The sequence below is a fragment of the Hipposideros armiger genome, unplaced genomic scaffold (assembly GCF_001890085.2).
Source record: "Hipposideros armiger isolate ML-2016 unplaced genomic scaffold, ASM189008v1 scaffold_2185, whole genome shotgun sequence".
Classification (NCBI taxonomy): domain Eukaryota; kingdom Metazoa; phylum Chordata; class Mammalia; order Chiroptera; family Hipposideridae; genus Hipposideros; species Hipposideros armiger.
The window spans coordinates 1,411-12,633 of NW_017733532.1; the positions used below are offsets into that span (position 1 = coordinate 1,411).

Here is an 11,223-nt window from a genome sequence, read left to right on the forward strand (position 1 = left end):
ACATTGAAAGAAGTATAAAATAAAGAATGAGTTCCCTGTTCACTCTATTTTAACTCTTTAGTGGTAATTACTTTAAATTGTATTTTGTAGATTGATTCATAAGATATATATATCCTATTAAAAAAAGGGAAAACCAAGAATGATATCATATTAAATATACTGTGAGGCAACTAGCTTTTTGCCGGTAAAAAAATTCATGGATATTTTTCAAATCAGAACACAAACCTTCGTCTTTTTAATATCTGTAAAATATTCTATATATGGAAATACTTTTAATTTCTTTTATCAGTCACCCATTGATGGCTATTTCAGTGTCTTTTCAGTTAATATACCTTGCTCTTTAAATTTGATGATTCTAAGTTGACCCATAGTTATAAAGTTATAAAGGTTTCTGAAAGTGGTTATTATTTCCCACTTTTGTGCCCTTTTAGAAACAATACCATAGTGTTAAAGAACAGATATAATTTACACTAACTCCACAGTTTTTATTTTATTTAACATTAGTGCCCTTAGTTGTGTTTTTTTTTTACAGGTAACCAAAGCTTAAGTTGTCTTTATTTTGCTTTAGCCATCATTTGAATTAGAGACAATATTTGACATGTAATACACATTTTTAAAATGTGTACGTCTACTTCACCATCTTGAATGGAACCCTGCACCCTTAATTTTTATGCACAATATGTAGATTATTGTGTAAAATTTCACATGAAGCCTATGTGAAATAGCCTTCAAAATGAAAATACTTTTAAATCTTAATATGCTTGAAACTTTTCTAGGAGGTTATATACGTTAAGTATGTAATTAATATAGATACTTAGGGAGTTCTATAAATGAATCTTACATCTCAAAATTATCAATACATAAATTTTAAATGTTATATTATTTGATACTAGTATAGATCAGATTAATAGTTTTTGATTTCACAAGATTTATTTCTTTTGATTGTAGATTCTTGAAACTATGCCGATGACTGAGAAAGTTGAAGAATTGCTACATGTCATAGGCCCATTTTATGAAATTGTAGAGGACAAAAAGAGTGGCAGAAGTTCTGATTTAACTTCAGGTTGGACCATTTTACCTCATTTTAAATTCAGCAACTGACATTATGCATGCATTAATATTTATATGTCTAATTTCTTTTTAATTTCACATGCCAGTCCGACTGGAGAAAATCTCTAAATACTTAGAAGGTAGGACTAATGAAATCCATGTAAAAATTTTGTTTAAAATTGACATGCCAAAGAATTCTGCACAAATTTGTATAATTTATAAGCTTGTCACTCAAGAGTTTTCTTTCTTTTTTATTTAGTTGTGTCTTTTTCCTGTCACTCAGGAATTTTGAATCCAAGCAAACACATCACGTAAAGTTAAAAAATATTAGAAACTCTTAAGTTTGAACCCTTAACTTACTGCGACTTGATAGGTGGTTCTCTTAGTACTTACAGAATTATAACAGAATTCATAGTTTTATTTTGATGGGTTATATTTTCTATTTTGCTTTATGAATTATGTTAGCAATACCATGGCTGAAATGATTTTCTAGCTTATTTTAAAGTGATACATTTATAGTATGGTTTAACTGTAGCTTAGCAAGCTAAAACAAGACATCAGTGAATTCACTTAGCTTGGTTTCTCTTTTTAGAATTCTGTTTTCATGATCTCGGTAAAGAATTGAAAGGTCTATCTTGAACATACTAGCAGGAGTTGCAAATAACATACACATTTGCTGGTATTAACTGTAAACATTTGCTTTTTAAATTTTTTTAGAAAGAGTGAAATGAGCCCATNAAGAAAAGTAAATAATTTATAATTGTTTATAGTAAGGAATGAATAGGTATTGTCAAAAAAGAGAATTAATGGAAAGACAAATACTATATGATCTCACTTACATGGAATCTAAAAAAAAAACCACCTAGCTTATAGATGCAGAGAACATATTGGTGGTTCCCAGGGGTGGAAAGGGGGCAGGTGTTGTGGTGTAGGCAAAATGAGTGAAGGGAGTCAAAAGGTGCACGCTTTTAGTTATAAAATAAATAAGTCATGGGATATAATGTACAGCATGGTGACTACACTTAATAATACTATATTGAATATTTGAAAGTTACTAAGAGTAGATCTTTTTATTTTTAATTACAGTTGACATTAAATGTTATTTTATGTTAGTTTCAAGTGTACCACACGGTGGTTTGACATTTATATAATTTAGGAAGTGATCCTCTCCGATAAGTCTAGGGCCCATCTGGCACCATACATAGCTGTTACAATATTATTAACTATATTTTCTAAGAGAGTAGATCTTAAAAATCCTCATCACAAGAAAAAAAAATCTGTAACTGTATGGTGATGGAGGGTAACTAGACTTACTGTGGTGATCATTTCACAATATATACAAATATCGCATCATTGTGTTGTACACCTGAAAAAAACGGAAAATCTCTGTTTAATTTTATGAGGTCATGAAAAGTTAAAGGATTATCTGAATTTGGTTTAAAAAATCTGCATAAAATAAAACAAAGTAAGACATGGCAGGGAAAAAAATGAATTAATGGGATTAAGAAAATTATAGTTTAAAACATAGTCATTTGAACACATACAAAATTGTGAATATTGAGTTAAGAAAAGGAAGATCATAGCATATAGAGCCTTGAATCCAGGTCTCTTTCTTTAGGTAATTTATCAAAATTCCTTATATGAAAGGCATCCTATATACAACCTGACTTCACCCAACCTACAACATGCTACAACTTCTAGCAATCACAGGGACCCATGCAAGTGGCACACCCTGAAAGTTAAGCTTTGTGAGCCTCAACAGTTAACAAATACTGAGCCCCTGTTCTTTGTCAGGCTGTATCCCGGGTCCTAAGAGATGCTGTAGAGAAAAAAAAACAAATCTCCTCCTTCAGTGCAGCTTACATTTTCGTATAGGGGAGCTGACAGTGAATAAGTAAATAATTCAGATATGTTGCAAATGGTGATAAGTTCTCTGAGGGGAAAAAAATATAGGGTATTTAGATAGAGTGACTGGAGGGAGGATTACTGTAACATGGAAATAGTCTGAGTAATCCTGTTTTTGTGAAGGCTGGTTTTAAAGCTGGTAGTAAAGTAAGCAGAGACAGGAATAATTCTCTGGCATCGTCAGTACTCACTGACAGGCCTTCACAGAGTTTCTCAAGCTTTTATGGATGCAGGAAAAAACTGGCCTCAAACTGGACTTCCCACTTTTGTTTCCCCCAATGTAAATTTCATACCAGTAGCTGAAGAGGTCCTTTCATCAAGGACAACTTCAAAATTGACTTCATTTTGATATTAAGAGTAGCAGTGTTCTTGAAAATGGTAGCNTGAGAATAACTAATGTGGTTTAGGGGAAATAATCCATGTTTTTTAAAATAAAGTTTATTTTGATTCATAATCAGGAGGAAATATAAAATTCTATTTTCTGTACAATTTTACAGGCTATCTTATGGGGATTTCCAGAAAATTCAACCAGTACTTGAATAATGTACATTATGTCTGTTGATTTAAAGAGATATCAGTGTACAGTAGCCCCCCATTACCTGTGGGGATATGTTCCAAGTCTCACAGTGCAAGTCTGAACCCGTGGATTGTACTGAACCCTTTACATATTATTTTTTCCTATACATACATACCTTTTTACTTAAAGGAAGCACTTTACTGCTTCTTTTTTGGCATATTGAGATATTTAAAAATAAATTGAGTTGCCATTATCACTACTCTTGTACTTTTGGGCCATTATTAAGGGGTTATTTGAACACAAGCACTCTGATACCCTGATAGTCAATCTAATAACCCAGATAGCTACTAAGTGACTCAGGGCCAGGGAGTATATACAGCATGAAGACACTGGACAAAGTGATGATTCATGTCTCAGGTGAGATTTCATCATGCGTGCAATTGAAAACTTATGAATTGCTTATTTCTGGAATTTTCCATTTAATATTTTTGGATCATGGTTGACTGCGGGTAAGTGAGACTCTGGAAAGTGAAGCTACAGGTAAGGGGACTACTGTACTCAACTGTAGCTGCACATTAGAATCACTAGGGATTCTTGTAAAAAAACAAACAAAAAAGCAAATGCTCCAGCAAAACCCCAGACTGTTTCAGGATTTCCAACAGGATGGGATAATCACTAATAGAGGGAGGATTAGAACCGCCTCAGAAAGGATGGACCTGAGTTACCATGGCTGAGGGCCTGGTCCAAGCTCTGTAAGTCCAGAACGTTGGCTTTCTCTGAGTACTGAAGGTTGATTTGCTTTTTAAGGCTTGACTCATAATAACCATCTTTTGGAGATTTACGAAAAAAACAGAATGCCAATTACTTTACTTGCAGTGGGTGATACAGCTTTCTAGTGATCAACATACTCAGGTTTGGGATATAGGACACTTCTCAAAATGTCAGATGCATTTGGGACACTTGGATTAGTGATTGCTGAGACTGTCTATTGAACAGAGAGCAGGGCCGTGGGATTTAGATGGCTTTAAGAGATGTGTTTATCTGATACAAAAAGTCCAAGGAATTTAGCCTTTGCTTTACAATACAGTATACCTGTACCTTTCCAGTATTTCATCATACAGTAGTGATGTCTGTTACTGAAGAGAAGNGATTGATCTGTATTTAATGTATGTTTCCAATAGGTTCATTTCAGCCAACAAATGAAATGATGCTCAAGTTCTATAGCTTCTATAAGCAGGCAACCGAAGGACCCTGTAAACTTTCAAGGCCTGGATTCTGGGATCCTATTGGAAGATATAAATGGTAATTTTATCTAGAAAGCTATGAAAGACATTTTACTATAATGACATAATTATTATATGGTTGTTATTTATGATTATGTATTGGGTTGTCAGAAAACTCATGACGTATTTTTTCTATGCTTTTCGTTGCAAAAATGTGTCATGACTTTTCCGATAACCCAGTATCATCCTGTGCATAAAGTGGTCTAGGTACAGGATACAATTTTTATCCTCTGTGTGCTCTTAACACAATTTCACACAAATGGGAAAGTTTTGGGGAGGAGAGAAAAACAATAAAATAAAAAAGGGGTAGGTGCATCAAGAGTAATAAAGCATTTTTAGTTAGTCTTTCCTTTAATGGAGTTATTATGCCAAGAATAACTTCCAAACTAAGTTAAAGAAAGACATAAACTCTCCTGACTCTTTGACCTGCCATGAAAAATAAGTACTTTTGTGAAGTGGCATTGTTTGCTTTGAGCCTTTAAGGTAATAATTAACGAGGAACATGACTCAGGTACTGTGATAACATTTTATCTAAGCCAAATGTCCTACTATAGTTGAACAGAAATTTGATTTTTAATATACTTAAAAGAATCATAAAATATCCAGACTTACCTCTGCCATTTTTCCAGTTAACTAACATTTGATGTTTTAAATACTGTTGGCATACTTTATAAGTGTCTAACAAAACACATAACATAGTCTAATAGACTGTATGTAATGAACAGAGTATTCTAATTGGTGAAGCATATCTTAAGAGCCGCACGTGTTGATGGCTAAATTTCTTCACTCTGAATGGGAAGTCCTTAAACTGCTTTGAGGATTTCTTAGTACTGTACTTTTATCTAAAATCTTTATTGAATAGTCACAAAATAATAGGTTAAAGATAATAGCAACATNGCGACCCCTAGCGGGCGGGCCTTGGCACGTGATCATGGGGGTTTGGCGATAGGCCACGGAGCCCATTTGCAGAAGAGTTCGTGGGAGGCCGCTCCACCACCCAGACACGCAGGGTTGGTTTTTTTTTGGTAAACAAAGCATGTTGTTCAAAATAGTCATTTAGGCCTGGTAGAAAAGATGTAGGATGTACCTGTGTCACCTGGGCTTTTTTAGAATATACATACCGTATGTAGTAAGTTTTGAAGTCGGGAAGTATGAATTGTCCTACTTTGTTCTTTTCCAAGATGGTCTTAACTATTCTGGATCCCTTGCATTTCCATATGAATTTTAGAATCAGCTTGTCAATTTTTTGCAAAAAAAGGCAAGCTAGGATTTTGATAGGGATTGCAATGAATTATAGATCATTTTGGGGAATATTTTCATCTCAAAAATATTTCCTCTGGGTAATTTACTTAGATCTTTTTTAATGTCAACAATGTTTTGTCATTTGCAGTGTATTAGTAAATATTTAATTCTTTTGGGGGCTTTTGTAACTTGAATTGTTTTCTAATTTTAGTTTTAGACTTATTGTTAGCTTATAGAAATACAATTGATTTTTGTATGTTGACCATGTACCCTGCAACATTGCCGAACTATTTTTAGTCCTAATAGTTTTTTGTAGATTTCTTAGGATTTTCTGTATAGAAGAGCATGTCATCTACAGAGATGGTTTTACCTCTGTCTTTCCAATCTGGATGTTTTTTATCTTTTTTTTCTTGCCTAACTTGCCTAGAAATTCTCTGTGCTTTCTACAACTCTCATCACAGAACTGTTGTGATGATGTTTTTGCTGCTGTTAAGTAGTTTTTGACAGCTATCCATTTGATGAGGTTTCCCTGTTAGTTTAGTTGAAGATGTCTGTGGGCGGTAAGTGTTTTTGTTTTTGTTTTGTTGTCGTTCTTGTTTTTTTCGGGTTGTTGGGGGAGAGTAAGAGAGAGTCACATTAGATAAGAGTTGAATTTTTAGTCCTTTGTGCCATTAGTTAGTTAGACTTAAATAAGAATATAGGCCTGACTGTTTAAGATCTATGTTAAGATTTTGAAATTTATTATGTTGTTTGGGATGCAGGGAAGCATTCAAAATACATTTGTATAGTCAAAATAAACCCCAAAAGCTTATGTAGGAAGACCACTGTTTTGGGCCAATAGCCACTTAGGAGGCCTTTAGTATCTTAAAGAGTTGATGGGAATGTATTAATAATTTCCTGTATCTCAAAATGTGGTCAAGTAGCCAACAGCACTGGCATCACATGGGAGCTTTACGGAAAGGCAGAATCTTCGATCACCACAGGCTTACTGAGATTTTAACTGGATCTCAGGTGATTCTTTATGCATTTTAACATTGGAGAAACTCTGATGTGTTTACTCGCAAAGTATGACTTTGGGCAATAGGTCAATTGCCTTTATAAATGATTAATAGCATTAATTGATACTTTTTTTAAAAAAAGTTTAACTATAAAGTCACATTAATAAGTTATGTACCGGAAGCCCTAAAGCTTATTAAAAGATTTTTTTAAATGTTTAAAGGTAGCCCACTTATAATATTGATAAGACTGTTGTTAGGGCCAAAAATATTATATTTATGTTTTCAGTATGCTAGCATATAACAGCTCTCTTCATTTGCCTTGTAGAAAGATCATTCATCTCTAACTTTACTATTTTGATTGAGGTTAACTTAAAAATAATTTATCCTCTGCCTTGTTCAAAAAGTTTTTAAGATTGCTTTATCATTTTGTTGTAAACTAGTTGAAGGAATTTATTTATGTAATATATGTAATTTATAGTCAAAGAAAAGAATACTGTTAATTGCATATCAGATTATAACTTTTTTTTCAAAATTATTTTACTAGTTATTTGTAAATGACAGTATTATTTATAAATTGCAGCATTATTGTATGCTATAGCATTAGAGATTAAATGGTCATTTCATGTTTTAGATCTTGGTAATGTTCTAACTTCTACTCCAAATGCCAAAACTGTTAATGGTAAAGCTGAAAGCAGTGATAGTGGAGCTGAGTCTGAGGAAGAAGAGGCCCAAGAAGAAGTGAAAGAAGCAGAACAAAGTGATAATGGTAATCTTTGGATGATGGGCTAATGATTCTGCATTAAATAAGACAAAAGGATATGGAGAAGTTTGGGCTGATATGGCATTATATGCGTGTAGTGGGATGTGGGCTGTTGACCCTATAACCAGGTTTGCTGTGGACCTAAAGGCTCTACTACAGAGTATAGGGACAGCCAGCCTTATGAATAGATGGAATAGGTATCAGTTGAAGGCTAACGAGAGTAGGCCATTCCTCCAAATGTAATGCCTGAAATACTGCATTAGAAATATATTTATTTAAGGTATTGTTTCCAATGTAAATATGCATATGTCACCATGGAGAGGAGACAAGTTGAACTCTGAATATCTTGTCAAGAATAGAATCCTGAGAATGGGATACAGGCAGAACTTTTAATGAAGAGGAAACATTGGAATCATGGGACACTGCATGAAGGGGGCCTTATTAATAAGAGTACCAGTGATTCTGGGAAGCCTGTTTTAGAAAGGGGAGGCAGAACAACACAAAAACAAACTGCACAACTTAGTTTTGCCTTCGTGTTCCATTAAGGTATGATGCATAATACCTTCTTTGATGTTTTTATTGGCTGATTTTGTACTGCTGGGTCTCATAGAACAATTTGCCTATGCTGAGAGAATGTAAAGACCTTGAAAGATTATCTCTTAGAAGAGAGAAAATTCACAGGAACTGAAGCAGTTTTGAAAACCACACAGTTTGGTTGAGCCCTCAGCATGTTAAAAAACGCCTTTTCTAGGAGCACCCCATCTCTCTGATCCAAGTAGAAAACCCATCAAAGGGATTATGGTAGGTTTGGGAAATGACTACTTGATATTAGAACATCATATACAGAAGTTGACCTCATGTGAACTTTTATGAATTTTTTCATTTTCACATACAAGGTAAGAAAATGATGAAGAAATCCACAGACTATGAGAATTTGGAAATTGTTGTCACTAATGGCTATGATGAAGACAGCCTTGTTCAGAATGGACAGTGCGATACTCAGGCCAGTTCTTCCCTGAGTGGCAGCAGCACTGAAGAAATAAAACCTGTAGATCCAAACTTGGAGCAAACTGAAAAAACTGCTGTCTGCATTCATCAAGGTATTCTCCCATAATAATTACTTGTTCAGCCTCCTCCCTATGAATAAAATATTCTTTTAATAATTTCAGGATGTTTAGCAGCAGTTTAAAGTTTAAACCACTTACTCAGTAATATCTTCAGGTTTATTAATATTATGAGGATTTAAATCTTTGAAAGACAGTGAATTATGGCCAGGGCTTTTACATTTTTATTGTGATTTTTCAACTGTTTTTGTATGGCATTTTAAAATAAAATTTTGAAGTTTTTACTTTCATTCCTCATGTTTCTTTTAACTTAAACCTCTGATTATATGATACCGTTCTGCAATCAGCAAGATAAGTTATACTCTTCATATCTTAGGGCTGTAGGGGTGAGCCTATAATACATATATGGTGAATTATTAACATTGTTGCAATTCAGCCAAGAAACCAAGAAATATAATTTGTAAATATTAACAACCAATCTTGAATACTTGCATCCAAATTTAGGCTTCCTAGCTGATTGTCAGTTTTCTCTTATAATGTTAAGTTTTGCAAGGTTTGACCTGGACAGTACAGTGTCTTTGTATAATTCTATGATAAAATATTTTGTAATCTTTTAAAATAAAATTTGTCAACTAAATTTAAAGTTTTGGTAAGCTAAAAGAAAAAAGTGTGGCTTAGTAAATCAAATTTGTCTCCCAGTATGAAAATAATGTAGAGCTAATACATTTTGAAAATGGAATAAATGCATTTTTCTTCAATTAGAGAGTAATTATTCTACCTGGATATTTATTCATATTTAGATATAAATGATGATCATGTTGAAGATGTTTTGGGAATTCAGCATTTGACAAGCGATTCAGACAGTGAAGTTTACTGTGATTCCATGGAGCAATTTGGACAAGAAGAGGTAAAAATGACATTTTTTTAATTGGTAAGTTTTCAAAGTGGTATATCAGAATTCGATACATAACTTCTGTTCATAGCAGATGTACATGCTGTTCATCACTTTGAAAACATACCTCTAAAATGTTTAAACATTTTTATTTTAAATTATTTCTTGTGAATTATAAAGTATATAAAACTCCTGAATATTCAAAAAAACATTTAAATATAATATTATAATTTATAATATACAGTAAAATCTTGGATTGTGAGTAACTTGGTTTGCGAGTGTTTTTAATACATTTTAACATGGTAAATGAGCGATGTCGTGCAATACGAGTTGTTTGTTCCTGGAATGAATTATGCTCGCAAACCAAGGTATTACTGTATTTATATTTATAAATATTCTGGGAGAAGTGAGATGGGGAAGCAAGAGGTAAACTCCTTATGCTAGTCCCTATGTCTGAAACATCAATAAATATTAAAAAATTGAATATTCAAAAAAATGAATCTGTTCTTCACATTGACTTTAATACATTGAACTGAAATTTTGAGTGGAAATACTATTCAAATTTCAGTTAATTAAGATTCAGTATTGGAAGCTAACATTTGAAAAAAATTATTAAAAGTATAAGACTTTTTTTTTTTTCTCTCTTTCACAACTTTTTCTGATAATGGCTAGGGGTGGTTTGGACAGCTGTTTTTTTGTTTGGTGGTTTTGTATTTTTCCCCTACTATTTCCCCACCCCTGTTCTAACAAAGTTCAAGTTTGTCTTATAGAAAATTATTTATCTTTTGCCTGCCTGAAATAATGATTTTAATTTTTTTGTGTGTGTTTCCCATTTTGAAAAATTTCATAATGTAATTAAATTTATCTCTTAGCTTTCTCAAATTTTAAAAACACATGAACAAAATATTTTCTAAGGTCAAACACAAATGACTAGCATAGATGGGAAGAATAATGGTAAGGAGGCTAAACTGAGGAATAGCTGAAATTAATGAGAAATGAATGATAAAAATCTGTATTTCCTTTTATTTTCTATTTTCTCTTTTTAAAGAGATTTGGTTAGGGAAGGTTGGTGAAAAAGGACTGGATGGGGTTAATTAAAATCAGTAACTATCTGGGTACTAAATTCTGAGTTTGCTTCTATTTTCTCTGTAAATCAGTTAATAGACTGAAATCTCATCGGGCTCTGTCAGATCTGGCTCCCACTTACCTTTTTGGCTGCTGTTCACACCACTGTCCTGTTTGGGCTTTACTCACACCCACCGGGGCTTTCTCTCTGTTCCTCTAATATGTCAAGTCCCTTCCCCTTCTCTCCATCAGCACCAGCATCTTTGCATTCATTTTGCTAGAACGTATTTCACCATTCACCAAGTTAACACCCGCATATCCTGTGAACCCTAAGGCAGGTGTTCTTTCCTGAAGTAAACCTTTAGATTAGATACAAGAGCCCCACCACATCACTATCCTCACTAAGTCTAGGTTAATTATAGGTTGTCACCCACAAGTTTCCTAGGT

General features: G+C 33.4%; 1 protein-coding gene across 1 annotated transcript in view; it reads left to right on the forward strand.

The window, feature by feature from the left end:
- Positions 1 to 948: 948 nt before the first annotated feature.
- The window catches only part of ACBD5 (acyl-CoA binding domain containing 5), a gene marked incomplete at its 5' end in the record, with an annotated part of 31,813 nt that continues 21,538 nt past the window's right edge, over positions 949 to 11,223 (forward strand). Inside the window, 5 exons of the mRNA XM_019634905.1 lie at positions 949 to 1,063; positions 1,158 to 1,190; positions 7,627 to 7,761; positions 8,652 to 8,855; positions 9,620 to 9,726. Of these exons, the coding sequence (XP_019490450.1) occupies positions 949 to 1,063; positions 1,158 to 1,190; positions 7,627 to 7,761; positions 8,652 to 8,855; positions 9,620 to 9,726 (594 nt within the window). The remainder of the gene's footprint in view (positions 1,064 to 1,157; positions 1,191 to 7,626; positions 7,762 to 8,651; positions 8,856 to 9,619; positions 9,727 to 11,223) is intronic.